The sequence below is a fragment of the Xenopus laevis genome, chromosome 3L, assembly GCF_017654675.1.
Source record: "Xenopus laevis strain J_2021 chromosome 3L, Xenopus_laevis_v10.1, whole genome shotgun sequence".
Lineage (NCBI taxonomy): Eukaryota > Metazoa > Chordata > Amphibia > Anura > Pipidae > Xenopus > Xenopus laevis.
In genome coordinates this window covers 47,301,018-47,320,903 of record NC_054375.1, presented here as the reverse complement: position 1 = coordinate 47,320,903, position 19,886 = coordinate 47,301,018, and the positions used below count along the sequence as shown (strand labels likewise).

Below are 19,886 nucleotides of genomic sequence, written 5' to 3'. Positions count from 1 at the left end.
TTCTGTCCTGTGCTCCAGATTTATAATTCATCTTAAGGTTAACTTTAAGCTCAACCACTGCTCAATACAAAGGGCTCTTGCACTTGCAGCCAGGGCATCAGTAAACGACCCCTTGTGTTACTTTAAATGGTTTAATAGACATATTGATCCAGTTAAATATAGTTGACCACGGAGCCCTATAGATTAGAATAAGTAATAACATTTTACAAGTAATGATTCTGGTAGTCACTACTTGATTGAGACATTGTACTGGCTCGAGTATATGAATATATATTGAGAATATGGGAGCTGTGTTTTATACTTCTAATTGTTTCTTGAGGACTTACTCTGTCTCTGCATCACAAGACACCAAAAATTTTTAGAAATGATGAACAGTGAATGGAACCTGAAACTGTGCTGTCACAAAACGACAAAAAGCAAACGTGCTTTGCTTCATGGGTAGGGTTTGTTCTAATGATTTGACACAAGTAAGTGGATTATTGTTTTACTTCTACTTTTAATTCTTCGCTAACCCTTTCTCCCCCAGAAATAAGGATAGTTTGTTTAAATGTAGAGCCCTGTATAAGCAAACCCCTCCTTTCCTGAGCTGAAGCCTTTGTCGGAATTTGAAATAATGGGCTTCACAGTGGACTTTAATGACCTTTTTTAAGAAAGAGGAAAGCAGATATTGGTTTCAGTTTTAGTCTTTGTCATATTTAGCGCAAAACCCCCCAAAAACCCAGATAAATCTTAATTAAAACAATAGACAATTTAGTTTGTTCAGCATAAGCCCTATTAATTAAACTCATGTTAAACTCATTGGTAAAAAGATCTATTATCAAAAAGCCCATTATCCAGAAAGCTCCAAAACTTGGCAATTCCCATAACTTCCTATTTCAACTATTTCTTAATTTTTTACACTTTTTTTCCTTAATAAAATGGTACCTAATACTGTACTTGATTGTAACTAATCTACATAAATCCATTTTGGTTGCCAAATAGTTCTATTGATTTTTTAATGTTTAAATGATTTTTAGCTTGTAAGCTTGGTGCTCAGATTTTATAGAAGCTTGAATGCCTAATACCATTCAAATCATATATATATATATATATATATATATATATATATATATATATATATATATATATATATATATATATATATATATATCTACAGTATATATATATATATATATATATATATATATATATATATATATATATATATATATATATATATATATAGATATAGATATAGATATATATACACACACGGGGACCTGTTATCCAGAATGCTCAATACCTGGGGTTTTCCAGATAATGGCTGTTTCTATAATTAAATTCTTCATACCTTAGAAAATCATATAAACATTAATTAAACCCAATAGGCTGGTTTTGCTTTTAATAAGAATACTATTTTATTATTACAGAGAAAAAGGAAATCATTTTTAAAAATGTGGATTATTTTGATAAAATTGAGTCTATGGGAGATGGCCTTTCCATAATTTGGAGCTTTCTGGATAACGGGTTTCCAGATAACAGATCCCTTACCTGTATTACTATAGTGCTACTTTCAGGTGTTACAATTAGTATTGCTGTAGCACACTGATTTAAATTGCTTTTAAAGATCTAGAAATACCCAATGAGGACACACTGAAATCATATTGGTTGAGCCATGCTCTACAGCGTTAAACTAATATTGCTGTATAAGTTTAAACCCACCATAGATTTATTAAAAGAACACTGAAAAAAAAAATGAAATGCTTTTGCACAGTTTCATCCCAATACACTTTAACAAATTGCTCCATTCCAAGCTGTCAGTGTGAATGATCTGAAGATCCTTGGTTCAAAATAGGACATGCTTGATCGGACACTACAGTAAATCCACATTCCTCACTTGGGCTGGGAAGATTGTTTGGCCCCTTTTCTTTCAGAGAATAAAGCAAACACTTCATCCAGACTCTAAAAGCAGGCAATTTAGAGCAGAGATGGAGAAGATACCATGACGGTATTGGCAGAAAAGAATTATGTTCGAGAAAAAAAATGGAAATATTATCTTTTGGCTTGCTGTACATTGGGATGTCTCGTTTGTTATAATTTTTTTCTTCCGTTTTTTTCCTCAATTGAGCAACACATTTTAGAATGGCAATGTTAAATCCTAGTTACCTAAATCCCATCATGATCACTTAACCTTATTTTGGATATGATGTGTCCAAAGACAAGCTAGTGGGCCCATGATTAAGTACCCTAGAGGTACGAAACGTGTGGGGTCCTAGGAGATGTATGTACATTTTTAACTTTGACTAATGGAAACATATTTTTTGACTGGCTTTTTTGGCCCTGGGAATGTAACTCACAAACTCAAATGCTATTCCCATGAATAAGAATAAATTGGCATTTTGTAGTGTAATTTTCTTTGTTAGTTATTGCCAACTTTTTTAAGATGTGGTTGAAGGTGGCTTTACTTTTTTTAAAGAACAAATTTTTTGTAAAATATATACTGCTTCCTGATCAAAAAATGATATTAAAGGGGTTGTTCACCTTTAAATTAACTTTTAGTATGATGAAAAGAGGGATATTCTGAGACAATTTACAATTGGTTTTTATTATTTGCTTTTTATTCGGCAGCTCTCCAGTTTCCATTTCAGCCATCTGGTTGCTGGGGTCCAACTTGCCCTAGCAACAATGCCATGCTTTTATTTTAATAAGAGCCTAGAATATAAATAGGAGATGGCCTGAATAGAAGGATAAGTAAATAATAATAAAAAGTAGCAAAAACAACACAATTCGTAATGACTTTCCAGATAAGGGATCCCATAACTTGTACTATTTTCTGTTCTATTGAAACTGCATTTAAGTAAGTAGATCAATATAATTTCAATTACTATTTAAATACGAATAGTCTGAAAGATCTGCCCCTTTTACAAGCTATTGTTAGTTTCCCTTAGATCTTGTAATTTAACTGGTAATTGTTACCATTTCTTAAATATGTCATGATCTTCGCCAGCTAGAAAAGGTAGAGAATTCTGGTTAATACCTTGGCAGCAGCAACTGCCTTTGAAGATAGTTAACAATGTTGGCAGTGGTTCTTTTAATCAGTAAACGGTGGGTTGGTTAATGTGACTATAGCTAATCTATTTTACCCTTCACTTTAATGTAAGGACTGCCCACATTGTTACTGTTAATTATATGTTCACATTAAACATAATCCTGAGTGGAATTTAATGATGTCGCCAAAACACCACAACACACAGCTTCATCATATGCCTTCTAAATCTCAGTTTCAAATCAACTATAACAATACGATGCATTTTTTTGTTGTTGGCATAAATACAAGAAGAACTAATCCCAGCTGCAGAAGCTGAGAAGCACTGAGTCTGGGTGGTGGAGTTCTGTGCTCACTTGGCATTGAAACAAGATCATAGTCAAACTTCCAGCTTTAAAGAAGCACAAGTGTTGGGCGGTGGGTGGCTGGCATGTTTCAACATATGCTTCATTTATTCAGACTTTAGGCAAGAGTTTTGTATTGTGTTGGTATCGATGATTGCATTTTGAAGCAATTACATAGCTATTTAGAAAGTCTATTATGTTTAACCCTTGATAAAACCAGCTTGGCACCATATTCGAAGGAAGGGATTTTTTTTATACATTAGACAATATTGAAACCCAGGACATAGGATCTTTACAATAGTTCTTAACCATAAGCTTTTTGTTTTTTTTCTCAGTATTATTATTAGCCTTCAAGCTAGGCCTCCTTATCCACTGCTTTGGGCCTCCCAATCGGAGGTAGGGAAGTATCCTTACCTCCAAATGGAAACAAGAACACTTGTTACTCAGTTACACTCTTTGGGTAGCTGAAAAATAATATTGTTCAGTAGCTCATCTATTTACCAATAGACAATCTTCAAAATAAATCTGCACGCACTCCTGCAACCATGGCCATGGTTGCAGAAGTGCGTGCAGATTTATTTTGAAGATTGATTTTGCCTAAGCTACGGGTTCGGGGCCGGCACCCGGACCACTCGGCTAACTTGGTGAGTGAAAAGCTCTTTGGCTGTTTTCTACTACCTAAAGTAATTGGAGTGACGGGCCTGGGGTTTGGACACCCAGGTCAGATATTTCTGCTTGGTAAGGATTGCCTAGTGGTTTATACCGACACATAACTTGAGCAATTAAAAGGGATTTTACCCGCAAAGTTTAAAAGTGGTTTTGCTCTACGTATATAAAATAATTAGTCCAGAAGAGATTGGAGTCGGCATTTTCTTTTTGTTCATATATTTACCAATAGACCACTAACTGATGGTGGAAACCAGACAGTAGATGTAGAAACAGGACAGCACACGTAAGCACTTGCCTGGGGCTGTTCCCCTGTGGTCTATTAGTCAAAAATGGAAACACAACATTTCACGGGCGTGCCCCGTCATCAGATGAAACCAGACAAATCAGAGAGTATATTCCACTCCAAGAGGTACCAAAGAAAAGAATATGCAATGGAGATTAAAACAGTGCTAAAATGTAGGTAAGCAGATAAAAGCAGGGTCGGACTGAGCTGGCAGGATGCTGGAAAAAAATCCCAATTTGTGGGAGTTACCGAAGAGGGTTGCGGGTAGCGGGGGGAGGGGTGCTCCGGTGGCCCTGAACACCACCCCCACTGGGTAAAAGTATCTCAGGTGTGTGCCCAGTAGTAAAAGCCTAATCGTAGAGCTCCAGCTTTCTCCTTACTCAAATAAGTCCCATCAACCAATATAATTTGCGGTGCCACAAATTTATAGGAAATCCTTGCCTAGTGCCTAGTGCCAATCGGTATATAATAACCTTGCGATACAAGAAACTGTTTCTCCAAGTGTCACATTTTTTTGGAACAGACTGTTTTCATGCACAGTTGTGATATATATCTGCCTGCGTGTTGAAATGAATGGATTTAAACGTATAATTACATGCTTTTGATTGCTCCCCGTCAATACACATAACAAAAAGATGTATGATTCGCTAGACTGTTGCTTTGCATCTGCTGTGCCACACCTGCATTTAACCCAGGATCAAGATATGCCCTTTGACTAAATTAAAGAATTTTGCTCTTCTGGATTGGTACAATAAAAATTGGATAAGATAACATGGAAATCTGATCACAGGTGCCCCCAAGCCAATAGCAGATACATAGATGCTGTAGACTACTGTAGATAAGAACAAATCATATTTGCTCCTCAAACTTTTAGTCTGAAATAGCCGGAATTCCATGCCAAGGGGTGTTCAAATAATAACATTTTTCAAAATTGTGTTCTAGTTCTATAAACTCATATAAAGCATTTACCAGGCTACTTGTTGAAAGCAAAAAACCTATTGGTAGCTACAAGCTCCTAGACCTGAAATTTTGTGCCTTATATTGCACAAAATAAATGGAATAAAATCTGCTTGAAGTATGTATAAAATGCAATATTTCACTACAAAACATTGTCTATTTTTTTTCTTAAATTAGGATCCCGAAGAGCATCTGGTGCATTACACCAAGCCATATGTTCTGCTGACTCCTTAAATAGTTGTTTAGACCCTTAGGTAAAATGTTGATTTGGAGCTAATAATACCCAAACGCAAGACATATGCCTAATGCAGATGATCAAGATTTATGAGCAGTCATCATGAATCCGCGATTATCCCAGTTGTGCGATAACTGGATAAAAGAAAAAAAGCCGCATTGAATTTCCATTCATCGTTGGGCATTCTTTGCATAAATGCACTGTGATTTTTTTTCTTATTGAAATGATAATTGTGACTCAGATATCGATGATGTTGAGACACGTAAAAGGTGCTTTTATGAGATGTCATATTATTCCGGTTTCAGCCATCTTACGCAAGATAAGATTTCACAACCATATAGACAAAACAACCATTACCTTTTCAGATCAATCACTTAAAACATAGAAGTGGAGGTATCACCCTCCCCCCCCCTCACTGAAAGAAAATCAGAAAATAAAACGCACTAGGACGTCTTATGGTTTCACCCTCTTAATCATACAGAAATAACAGCCTATATTCTTACCCCATCAACAGGCATCCTGTCCTTGGAAATGGTCTTAAATGTAGAATCCTGGCTTGCTCTGTTTGCTTTACTCTTCTTTAAAGAATCTTGGGCAAAGAGTCCCCCCATCCTCCGTGAGGAGTTTCTTCTCAGAAGGGTTTGCCCACCTTTCAAGCCATCTAGTATTCGTACTAATAATAAGTTGGCCGGCAACTCGTCAATGCTGCACTGTACAGGGGTTCTGCATTCTGGGCATTTCAGTTCCTTCCTGGTTTTAAATATCCTCTGCAGACAAGGCTGGCAAAAGGTATGCTGGCATGGCAACACCTTGGCAGTGACATCCAGTTTTCCAAGGCATAAGGGGCAATCCAGAAGGTCAAGAACAACCAAATCATCCATCTTATTAGAAACATCCAGCTGAACCATATATGATCAAGGCTTCATGGTCCCTAAAACAGAAAGAAGAAAGGTGTTTTTAATCCAAGATTCCCACGCTAAAGATGGTCCATAGATAAGAAATAATTAACCAATACATAATATCGAGGAGAATGTATCTCATGTATTATGCAGCAATGTCTCATCAGACGCCTTTCAGATGTGCACCTTAGTTCTACAGCCGAGTTTCTTTTCCAGTGAGTCATATTTGTGATTCACAAATACAATAGAATTTATAAAATACTGCTTTCTTGTTAGGCTGCTGGAAGGATTCGAGGGTTGTGCTTTACAGGAAACATACAAAGAATCACTTGCATGGTCTACAGTTTCATGGTGGTTCAGAAACCGCTGACCTTAAACCCTTCACCTGTTACATGGTATTCACTGTCTCTGTACTCCCCAACACATGCTGGTGACTTCTGGAGCTTGAAGGAACACCCTTTAACTCTCTATATTCTGATTCTGTTGTATTTGAAAATATGAACAATAATCTGTTTCGTTTAGGTTTTAAACCTAGCCATTTGACTATAGAATTTAAAAATGTTTTTCAGCTATTATAAACAAAGGTCAAGGAGTTAGGCTTCAGTATTTTGCTAAAAACTGAGAGTGCTCCTTGTATTGTATTTACTTATTTACAGTATATAGCACTGTTATATTCTCTTGCAAAAATTATTGCTTTAATGCTGCAATCCGTAGCTGGGGCAGGTGAATGTGTAATACACCCCAAAATTAGGGGGGTTATTTACCAAGGTCTGAATTTATCTCAGTATTTCTAATATCAAACTTCGAGAAACTCCAAATTCCCAAATGGACCTTATTTATGAAGAGTAAAGCCAAAAAAAATATGGTCTGGCAAACTTCTGAGCTTTCCCCAAAAACTCCAAATTGTTCTGAGTTTTCAGAATTTTTTGCTCCAAAACCCCAAAATCATCAGATATCGGTATGGACATCAGCGCAGACACTGGAACCTTCCCCATTGACTTATACAGGACCTCAAGAGCTTTTAGGTGCCGGGGTTTTTTGACCATCAGACGTTTTTTTTGCTCCGAAAACTACAAATTATTCCAGGTTTCGATATTCGGAGCTTGATAAATAACCGCCTAGATGTATTTGAATATTGAATATCAGAAGGTATTTGGTGAATGGGCAAACTTTATAGGATTGTGAAGAGGTGTAACCAAAGAGACACTATAGAGAATAGCGGGCCTAACGGAGATCACAATTTAAACTTTCAGTGAGCAAGCATTTTATTCTCACCAAAGTTTATTGTAGGCCTTTAAAGTGTCTCTGCTGTGGGACCCAGTAAAAAAGATACTGTTTGGCAGTTCTATAATAAGGAATTATATCTCATGCCAATAATAGTCAAAGACTGGATACATCACTTATTTGTACATCATTTGTGTACTAAAGGGCACCTGTCACTTACCTGAGATTAGGGACCTACTTACAATATATAGTATAAATAGACTGTATAATATAACATTCACAGTACAAGGCCTATCAACACTGCTAGTATAACAAATGTAATCTCACTTTCTACAAAAGTTTAGTATGTATGACTTAGATTCTCAATAGCAACACAGAGGTCACTTAGCATGAGAGGAGGATCACAAGATCAGAAGATGGGAAGATTCTGTGGGCAACTTTGAAGGCATAGACCATAACTGGATGCTGAACCATTGGGCTAGTACATTAAGTTCAGTACATAACGTTCAGAATTTCTAGTTATTTCCTTGTTGCTTTAGTACTCCTTTAATTACATAGATATGGGAGTGACCATATTTTGGCCATACTTCCAAAAGTTATTACACAATACAAAGATTAGGACTAACACACCCAAACATACTTAGCCAAACATTTATTTATATGACAAAAATACCAAGATTACCAAAATGAACCCAATCAGAGGAAAGTCAGTTATAAATGAGGAATGGATCATGCCATTACACAGACAAGTTTCCACCATGTCAGACAGCCAAATCATTCTGTTCAAAGAATTTACATGACCGCAGGCAAAACAGTGAAGTAACTTTTGCAATATAAATCTGTGATAATATCTCTCTTCATGCAAATTATTAGGCAATTTTGGAAATGGTCTGAAGAGGCGTCAAACAGCTTAAATTACTGATCTTTGGGCACGTAAAACAGTGTGTATTTTAACCCTTGATTGAAAGGCATAAATATATGTTAATTTAAATAATTTTTTTTTTATATTGGGAGGAATGTAATTGATCTGAAAATAAAAATACAAATACAGTGTAAAGCAGGACTAGTTTTGGAGCAGCTTTTGGGAATAATTTCTAAAAAAAAATGTTCTTAAGCCTATAATGAATTAGCGTCAGGATGAACAGTGTTTTGTGGAATTAATTCTGGCATTATTATACCAATAACAGAAGCTCTGGCAGTTCTATTTTGGCTTTGTACTAGTGGGCATCTTTGTAGGCGAAGATGTGGTGTTTTTTGCTGATAAACGATACCCTGTGAGTCTGTTAAAAAGTATGTTGTGCGCCAATATGTGTTTTTATCTCTACTTAAAACACAGGACATGTATGCGATCCCTTACCTGTAAACTCATTATGCAGAGAGCTCTGAATCACGGAAAGGCCATCTCCCACAGAGTCCATTTTAACCAAATAATTCTATTTTTTTTTTTAAATAATTTCTATTTTCTCTGTAGTAATAAAACAGAACCAGGTTCTTACCTTAAAGGATTTTTAAAAGACTTAAGGTATGGTGATCCAAATTATGGAAAGACCACTTACTAGGAAAACCATAGATCCCAATAATTCTGGATAATAGATCCTATACCTGTATACATCCCTACTGTAACACTACATGAAATATAGCCTATAACACAGTAGATATTCCTGTGAAGGCAATATTAGAAACTGGATAAAAATATAATCACAGAAATCCAGTTGCAAGACAAATGTGACATATGAAACAATTCATTACAGTAGGGGGCTTTCAGGGCAACAGTAGAACTGGTCTGTATTAATACAAAACACTGTTTTTAGCTGACACAAATCACAATAGACACTTTAAGAGGGTATTACGTATTTATCTAACACCATGCCAAAAGAATAATCTCAATTAAACATATGTGTGATTTACTGACAAAACCTCAGAATTTATCCGAAAGAGCAACAGAGAACATGTAGACAAAAGAAAAGTAAAACAACTCTATCGTAATGCCTTGCTCTGCTTTACAGGCTAGAAAATCTACGATTACAAATATAAATAGTTCTTTGAAGTAACCATTCCCGCCTCATTTGTCTTTTAAAGAGTCTGTAACAAACTGACCTTCTCTCTGAAAACCTTTATACCACACAGCTCATGGGACAATCCAGCTTCGTTCCTCATGCTACAGCTGCATAAAAAAAAAATCAACTTTGCTATAGTCTGAATTTCTCTTAGATCAGTTTACTGGTACAGCCCATTTAACTCTTCCTCAGGCAGGTTGGATTCTTGGCATGAGTCCTGAGGAAGAAGTTTGGATGTGTTCCTGTGAACACACACGGTGTTCCTGGTATTTCAAAATCCAAAGGATAAAACAAGAAGCTGAAATTTGCTGTGAAGGACATTTTCAGTAAAACAAGTTTCAACAAAATGCTTTCCTTACTGGACAAGTGTATTAATATAATACAGGCTCATAGAAAAGAACATGATATTAATGTATTATTATATACTTCAAACCAAAATGGATATACTAATCAGTTTCATTGCTTGATAGGCATCGAATACAGCAGAATACCGTGTAGCCTCAAAGTATTATACTGAGATTCCTGGACTATACAGATCTGTCTGTGTAAAGTGACAGACATAATAAAGTCCTGAGGTGGGCGGTAGGGGTACTTGCTCCATCATTAAGCTGTATCGAGTGTAGTTTAGTAGGAAGTCTTCTAATTGTAGAAGCATCATCCTACACAGTAACTGTGGGGGTCAAGTCAAGTCAAGTAGTTGTTTATTGCCATTTGTAATAGAAGTACATAGGAATTTCTTGCGCAGCATAGGGCAGTAATACATATCTAGATATTTATAATATGATATAGAATTACAGAGTACAATAATAACTAAATAATACTTATCTAGATGTTTATAATATGATATAGAATTATAGAGTACAATAATAAAAAAGTGCAGCAAATTCAATGTAATGCAGAGTTGTGATGCATTGTACTAAGTGCAGTGAGTACAGATACATGTTAGACCAGTGAGTTCATGAGAATAGGTAGTTCCTAGTGGTTGTTCCTCTACTATATGCTGGACTGGTTTGCAGTTATTCTAACTGTTCTTGGAAAGAAGCTATCAAAGGAAACAACGTCTCTTTTGTCTCCAAAACCATGTGTAGAAAATGAATCTAGAAGGCAAGGTACTGAAAGTAATAGATAAAACCAATGCTTTAATTAAACAATCATTTAAACGACAAGGTTCTTGAAGGACAGTGATAAAAGGGGGCAAAGGGAGGTAGTACCAGAATATATCACTAGCAACATTCTGGAGGATCTCTTTTCAATTACATTTAAGGTCAGCCAGATTTTAACAATGCTCATAGCTCCCTGGATATATTATATGTTGCCTACACATATGCACAATGAAAGAAGAAGTCCTGTGCAAGGCTAAAGATGCTTTCAGTGAGCTTTACTAGGAATGCCAAATAGAAATATACAAAGATCTGCTTGAAATTACCAAATGCCCATCACACCATATAGACTTTCAAGGGTCCTAAAGATATATATATAAGAGCAAGAATGGGAATTGATTTAACCAGACAGTTTGACTTATGACTAATACCAGTGATCCACAACCGGTGGCTCATGAGCAACATAGGAGAATAGAGATTGAGTGAGGAAAGGAAGAATAATAGTACTAAGAGTGGGCCCCTGGTCTAAGGTTTTTGGGTGGGCCAGTCCGACACTGCTTGTGCTGCTCCCCAATTCTGTTTACAGTTGAGTGTGGCTAAATAAAATAGGTGCACTGACCAATACCTACACATGAGACTTCCAGGCCAATTGCGTGACACCCTTATCAAAATCACGACCCAGCGGACTATAAGCCCTACTAAGCACCAGTCATTGAATAAAGGCATGGTCAGGTGGACAAATCTATTATGTGTATATTTACTAAGGACAGGCCCATTTAATTATTATGACTGAAGATCTATTTCTACCCAAGTGGCTCACAGAAGGTTATATGAGTATAATGAAATTTCATAATTACCCAGTGCCCAAAGGGATTAGATCTCTACTACAAACATCAAATTATGCAGATCATTATACCCAAAGAAAAAATAATAAACATTTTGGTTAGTGCTCCTGTCTGCTTCTAGATTGACTGAAGCTTGTTCTGTTCCCTCTAGTGAAGCTTTTACCTTTAGTGACCATTAAAGTTAAAAAATAAAATGTTGTTTATCTACTCAGAATATGCGGTTTGTGTGTCCTTAGGGAGAAAAGCTCAAAGGGGACCTACATGTTTTAATACCGCAATAAACTGCTTTTCTATCAAATTTTGCATTTCAGTTTGCTGCTGCCAACATGCTGTTATCCAGGAGCACAAGCATGCTCAGATCAGCTGGCAGTGATTCTCTTGCAGATACAAGTATGGAGAACACTTTGCACAAATGCCATTTGGCATAGTGGTATACAGGCCAAACAATATTTCTTGAACAGCATAGGCTGTTTTGCATTAGCAAGTGAGTGATACCTATAATAAATATACAGTGCATAAATCGTGCATAAATCCACACTCATTTATTGAAAAACGAGTTGCAGTTTTTTCTCGATTCATGAAAAACCTGGAAAAAAAACAGATGCAAAAAAAGTATTTTCTGAAACCTCGGATAGTAGGGATTTATTAAAGAAAAAGAACTGCAAAAAGTCACCAGAAAGAACTCGGCGAGTAAAAGCTAGCGAGGTTGTAATAGACGACAGCGGGAATATTCTCTATTCATTTATTTATTTTCCCAGTTTATTACAACATCCGAGTTTTTTTATTTTGAATTATTGAAAATGAATGGAACAATGTGACTCTCACTTGTGTGCGAGCGTCTTTTTCAGTGAAAAAAAAAACACAACCAAGAATAATTTGTACTTTTTTTTTCTTAAATAAGGTACTGTATGAGGAGAAAAGAATGCGTTTTGTGCATAGTCAAAGTCATTACTGAACAGAAGCCTGTGCAGTGGGATCCACTACAAATACTCCTGGTTGGTGGTGATCACTGCCAGAAAGACGGAAACAAGATGTAAAATGGCCATGAAACCTTTACCACCAGGTACTGGTGCAGATGGGGAAGGAGCAGGTGAGCTGCCATATGGGGCTATCAGTTAAAATCGCCAGCTGGGTGGTTTAGCTCTCCTTTAAGTTTTTAGCCAGTTTGTGCGTCAAAAACAAGCTGCGATTTATAAGGTCTCAAAATAAATATGTAATTACAACCAAAAACTCATGGTATAACTGTAAGGAAATCTTACGTGGCGTCCCAAGATGGCATGTCCCAAGATGTCGGCGTCCTCCATGTGGTTCCTCCCGATCCCAGCTCGGTGACATCATGCCGGCGTCAAACGAGGCGATTACTTTACATTTCCCCATAAGTAACTTATTGTCCAAAAACACATGGCTCAACAGTTTAAGGAGATAATCCCCTGAACTTTGTAACACCTGCAATTCTTCACAATTGCACCAAATCATTCTAAAGGATCCTAACCTTCTCAAATTTGGATATACAATTGTTTTCTGTTGTGATATGGAAACTATAAAGTAGGATTGTGATGCGGTTTAGGCCCAGGTTAAAAAGAGACTGCTTATAAATGCTTTTATTTGTCAATGTAGATTCTTGCTTTGTTACATAAGGCAATTCAAGGCACAAACTGGGTCACATCATACTAAATTTGGGAAGAAGAAACTTTTTGGACATGGGAGGAAATGATTTGTTTTGATAGGTCCCCATATACAGGTGGAAATAGTCCTTTTAGGTAGTAATGTGAACTTGGCACAGATTTATAGTAGAAAGGAGCCATCTACTTTGATTCCGTGGAATGGGACTACCTCTGGGCAACTATGGGAAAAATGGGAATCAAAGGCAACTTTCTCAATTGGACAGCCATGTTATACAATAATCCAGTGGCACGAATCAAAACAAACCAGACAGTCTCACCCTTATTCTCGCTCTTTAGGGGGACTAGGCAGGGATGCCCCCTCTCGCCCCTATTATTTGCAATTGCGATGGAACCGTTAGCCTCTCTTTTAAAATGTAATGCTGAAATTAAAGGCTTGTGTATAGGGTCTATTACAGAGAAAGTTGCTATGTACGCTGATGATACTTTACTGTTCCTAGAGAACCCCTATAACGCCCTAGACTCTGCACTAAATGTAATAAATAGACATACAGAATTCTCTGGTTTATCTATAAATTGGGGGAAATCCCAAATTTTCCCAATAGACACGTTTCAACTTGAAAGTCACGGGTATAAGGCTCAGCTACCTTGGGTCTCTACCTTTAAATATCTAGGAGTACATATCCATAGGGACCTGAACCAATTTGTTGAACTTAACTTAAACCCCTTGTTAACCTTGATGGAAAAGAAAACCAAAAACTGGAACAACCTCCCCCTAACACTTCTTGGTCGTATTAATCTTTTTAAAATGGTTCTGTTACCCAAATTCACCTACTTATTTTTACAAGCTCCTATTCAGGTCCCCAACCAATTCTTCCAAAAGCTTAAATCCTTACTGAATACCATGTATTGGGGCGGAACATCGCCTAGAACAGCTCTAACAACACTGCAACATCCTTCAGATAAAGGGGGCCTAGCAGCACCTAATATGTTCTTATACTATCTAGCTACAAAATTAGTTACGGTATGGAGGTGGGCCTCGTCGCCCCCTGACATTGCGTGTACAACACTTGAAGCAAAATTGGTAAACTCTTATGAAGCCCTTAAAAACTTGTTATATAGGGGAACCAAAAACCAGAATAAAATTTCCCCCCTAATGAGAGCGACTATACACAGCTGGAAAACCGCCCTAATCTACTTCCCTAGAGGGGAAACTCACTATTCTACTCATACCCCCTTGTGGTATAACCCCAATCTCCCCCACCTCCAGACAGTACCAGATCCCAGTGTTTGGGCACAATATGGTATAAAATATATAGAACAGGTCATTTCACGAGGTGAAATATCTACTTTTAATGCCCTCAAAGAAAACTTTAACCTACCCAATAAAATGCTCTTCCGTTTTCTCCAGCTGCGACATGCCCTCCAAATGCAATTAGGTAGGGAACATATTGATACCTCCCCCAGGAGAATAGAAGATTTAGTCTTCAACCCGGGACTAATAAAACCCGTTTCCCAATTCTATTCTCTCCTGAACAATCCCAAAGAACCCGTTTTAGACAAGCTCTATATAAAATGGGCAGTGGATATCCCTCAACTGACTTTGGAAAGTTGGAATGAAATTCTTGTAACAAATAATTCGCCATTAATTAATTCAAAAGATAGAATGATTCAATTTAGATACCTTCATAGAACATACTTGACCCCCCACAGATTGCACCTAATCAAACCTTCTATACCCGATGTCTGCCCAAGATGCCAAAACTCCCCGGCTGGCTTCATACAACTGATATGGGCATGTACCCAGATCCAAAGATTCTGGATCAAAATAACACAAGAAATCAGCTCTCTTCTAGCACTCATAATTCCAATGGATATATCCCTTCTCATCCTTAACCAAACTGAAGATACGGCTCCCACGGTTGCTGAAAGGACTCTAATATGTTTCCTCCTCATACAAGCAAAACGGTTGATAGCCCTCAAATGGAAGTCAGAACGTCCCCCAACAAAAACTCAATGGATTGAACTGGTAAATAATTCAATTCCCCTATATCGACTAACCTATATTAGTAGAGGCTGTCCAAAAAAATTTGAGAAAATATGGACCCCATGGTTGTCTGAGCATCTCCCCGCATTCTTGGTTCAGAGCGAACACCCATAATACCCAACACCATGCACCTCAACTGGACCCGGCTCACCCCCCCCTCCTCCCCCAATCCCCTCCCCCCCTCCCCCCCACTCTGGGAGAAACAACAGTAGACACAGTTTATTGGGAAAATTCTTCAACTGTTTATTGTATATTAAAGATGACTGTATATGTATCTAGACATTCTTTTGTAATATCATAATTAATATTTTCACAAATTATTACATTGCTCAAAGGAACCTTTTTACAAATTGAATGTTAATGATGTCATCTAATGTTTTGATGTATAACTTTTATTCGACTACAGTCATGTATCACAAGATTGCAAAATATTTCAATAAAAAGGAAGTTTGAAAAAAAAAGAAAGGAGCCATCTATATAGGATTGTTCAGGAGAATCCCACCAAGAACACTAAGGGGGTTATTTATCAAAGGTAGAGTTGTGTTTTCCACGAAAAATTTAAGTTTTCAAGGTTATTGACTGGTCAAAAATAGATTTTTGGGTAGAAAAAAAGTTTAATGTTTCAAAATGTATTATACCCTCACCCTGGAAATAGCTTGAAAAGAAAAAACTCCATCTGAAACCTGTCAAGGTCAGGTAGAAGTAAATGGTAGAGGTCCCTTGAACTATTAGAAGAAGATAACAGCCTTTTTGATGTTCTCTCGAAACTCAATCAATTTGAGGATTTAAGTTTTCAGGTTGTTAAACCTGAACTTGCTGATTCAAATTGTTTCCATTCCAGTTTTTTCTTAAATTAGAAACCATCCAAGTTGTGAGTTCATTTGAGGTTTAAAAAAGCTCACATAACGCTAAAATTCTACCTTTGATAAATAACCCCGTAAAAGTTCCTGGACAAGTCACCATTGCTGAAGATGGCAATTCAAGCAAGGCTCACAGGATTCTACCTTTATCCAAAGTCTACAGCTCTTCAGGAAAAGTTCTGGCCATGTTGTGGTGTATTTCCTTAGCATTCAATGCAGTTCTGAACTTAAAAATGCCTTTAGCATTCGGCACAATGTTATAGACTTTTCTGAGAGTCAGTTGTGAGTGCATCACCTTGGTAAGGTCATGAGTAAATTCTGAATGTGTCATTTATTTTACAAGAAGCCAGAATATGCAAAGAAACCCATGGAGTTAGGAGTGTCTAATTAAGAGGACGTTTAACAGATTGAAAGAAGCAAAAATAATATCTTCAGGAGAAAATCCCCGGTTCCTGTCTAGGAGACGTAAGAAAGCGAATAGCTAAAATAGCTAAAAGCTGAAATGTAGTCAATAAGAATGAAAATCCAGGGCCTACCAAGCAGCCAAACATCTACTATTCACACTGCTGCCAATACTAGACATTTTCAGTGAGTCAGCCAAAACAAATAAATAAACAAGGAAATGAAGATTTGAGTATTCATGCGTGAATGTTCGTATATTGTTATCATTATTTCTACAGAACACAGTTCATTTAATCCACACTGATGCAGAATTGCTTTGGCACCCGCTTAATGCTTAGAGATGGAAATTGCATAGAGCTTGAGCAGAACTACTGGAGACTGCCCTGCTTTACAGTTTTGATCCCTTGACAAACCAGCTATACTTGTTAGGAACATTTATACATACAGAATTAAGCTTTAAGGTCACACACAGCCAGGCCCTTTAACAAATGCTGCACAAGCTGCAAAGTGCAATTTTTTTAGCCACAAACTGTCATGTTTTTCAATCACAATGTAGATTTTTTTTTGTCCAGAACTCCAGGGTTAAAGGAACACTCACTAAGTTGCAGCATCACAATTGCACATAATGTACCAACGTGGATGCAAAAGTAGGCTCTGTTTGTTAAGTAGTGTGCAAGTTGCTGTTGATATGAGTTATGATATCACATCCAGGCTGTATACGCATGCAATTCACTTGGCACATTTTCACTAGTGGAACCCTGGAACTATGTTAATATACAGGCTGCCTTTGCATCGGCAAGTGCTCTTGTACAGTGTTCAAGTATTTCCAAGGGCAAGGAGTATGTTTTATGACTGAAGTTAGTGAGTGCTTATGTTGAGGAATGTCTGATACCATCAATGCAAAATGTGATTGACAATTTGATTTTTGCGGTCGAAAATGCTTGTGTGCATTTTTGAGCTGAAACTCCCCTGGAGCTAAATGGAGCATAGGAATTTACACGTATAGAATTAAAAGTGAAAATTATGTCGAAAACAGTTGAATATTGAATGATGCTTAACAAATTAGTGAAGTTTTATTTTTTTATTCCAGGGAGAACTACCGTATATACTCGAGTATAAGCTGTCCCGAGTATAAGCGAGGTACCTAATTTTACCTCCAAAAACTGGGAAAGCTTATTGACTCGAGTATAAGCCTAGGGTGAGAAATGCAGCAGCTTCTGGTAAGTTTCAATCAAAAAATTGAGGGTTTCTGCTCCCATTGGAGGTGCCGGCGTCTCGTTTTTGGATGCTGACGACCATTCTTGGATGCTGGCGAATATTCTTGGTGACTATTCTTGGACGCCGGCGACTATTCTTAGGCGCCGGCGACTATTCTTAGGCGCCGGTGACCGTTTTTGCTCTTGACCCGAGTATAAGCCGAGGTAGAGTTTTTCAGCATATTTTGGGGGCTGAAAAACTCGGCTTATACTGGAGTATATACGAGACCTGAAGATTTAATGAGACCTTAAAGGGGCAGTACTTAACATACTTTTTCCCCCCACCCCGGATTCTTTGTTTTGCTGTCCCAAATCTTATTTTATCTGTATTAGTCCTATCTGGCATAGCAAGTGCTGTTTTTGGACCCATGGTGTGAATTTTTATGCTTTCTCGACATTAAAGTGGTCCAATTTCTGTCTTCTCGTTGCTAGCATTGTTTTGTCCTAATGTCACCTAGCCCTGCATTTATACATACAATAATACTGTCTTTCCTCAGACACATCACTCAACAATCATATGAAAAGGGGTAGGTAATGCCATGTTTTCAACAATGACAATGCAGATATTCAGCTCAGTAAAGTATCAAACTCTAATTCATGACATCTTGGGAATACACGTTGTTTATTCCACTCAATCCAGAGTGTCCTGAATCTCTGTGCTGCTAACTGTTGGCATATCTGCCTGCCCCAGATAATTGTAACGCCTGTTAAAAGTGAAGTTCTATATGGCTCTCCCAGAGAAAAAAAGGCCACTGAGATAATAGTAAGACTTTTGGAAAATATTTTAAAATACTGTGTGTAAGCGTAGGGAACGTTCCAGTCTAATTTACTGGGAATGCCAAGGGAAGCTAGCCAAGGTATATCATACCTACATGCACAATCCTGCATTGTCTATTCTTCAGCCTCACAGAAGAGTGACGTGGCTGTCATAGAGCAGTTTGGAAAATAAGATGACAAATGTGTTTTTTCAATTTTTAATTAGTGGTGTAAACTGGATTAGAGGAGACTCCCTAACTGAGGCTCACAGATCAAATCCATTTCCTTATGTGTTTGTCACACAACACCATCAGTCTCCCGCACTTCCTCAATACAACTATACATTATTTCCTCATAAAAACTGAGACAGAAGGGGTTAGAGTGAGGAGCCAAATAGAAAATGAAGATTTCACTTGAGAGCTTTTTTAGTGAAATAGTGAAGACATTTATTCAAGATGCATTAAAGCACTACATGTTTCGGACCTCTAGGGTCCTTCTTCTGGTGCAGTTACAACACACTGAGTGAATGGGGCCTTTTAAAGCCCACAAACCCATCCCACAACCATCATGTGATCAAACAATTGTATACTAGCTCCATCTTCAGGCCAAGTATATAAATTACAATATCAATTAGAACATGGATACTACCAATTAGGTCTATCCTAAAAACTGACCTTCAGTACACATATAGTTTAAACAGTGTAACAATGTAAATAAAGTATCTCCTACCATCTGGTTGTTAGTAGTTCACATTTTTTCAGACAAGTTTGAAATGGATGGTGCTACAGAAGGTTAATATGCCTAGTAGAGGGGGCGACAGGAAAACTATGCTTTTGCAACAGGAAGCCAAATGGATTGAACTATTAAACACAATAGAGCCAAAAGGAATGAATGAAGCTTGGAGCCTAAAGTGTTTTTTATAAGTTTATGGTTGCATCTTAAAATATGATCCACTAATTGTTACATTTGTTGCAGACTTTACTACCATCTGGTCAAATCGATACAAATGGACTGATAAACTGTGAACTACTAACAACCAGATGGTAGGAGATACTTTATTTACATTGTTACACTGTTTAAACTATATGTGTACTGAAGGTCAGTTTTTAGGATAGACCTAATTGGTAGTATCCATGTTCTAATTTTATTGTAATTTATATACTTGGCCTGAAGATGGAGCTAGTATACAATTGTTTGATCACATGATGGTTGTGGGATGGGTTTGTGGGCTTTAAAAGGCCCCATTCACTCAGTGTGTTGTAACTGCACCAGAAGAAGGACCCTAGAGGTCCGAAACATGTAGTG

The 19,886-nt window shown here is 37.3% G+C and overlaps 1 protein-coding gene across 2 annotated transcripts in view; it reads right to left on the bottom strand.

Annotated features, from left to right (window-relative positions):
- Positions 1–9,846, bottom strand: part of sh3rf2.L (SH3 domain containing ring finger 2 L homeolog) — a 76,137-nt gene extending 66,291 nt beyond the window's left edge. For both annotated transcript variants that reach the window (XM_041586193.1, XM_018252142.2), the window contains exons 1-2: positions 9,734–9,846; positions 6,017–6,444 (exon numbers count right to left, since the gene is read on the bottom strand). In XM_041586193.1, the coding sequence (XP_041442127.1) occupies positions 6,017–6,421 (405 nt within the window). In that variant the 5' untranslated portion in view covers positions 6,422–6,444; positions 9,734–9,846. The remainder of the gene's footprint in view (positions 1–6,016; positions 6,445–9,733) is intronic.
- Between the last annotated feature and the right edge of the window lie 10,040 nt (positions 9,847–19,886).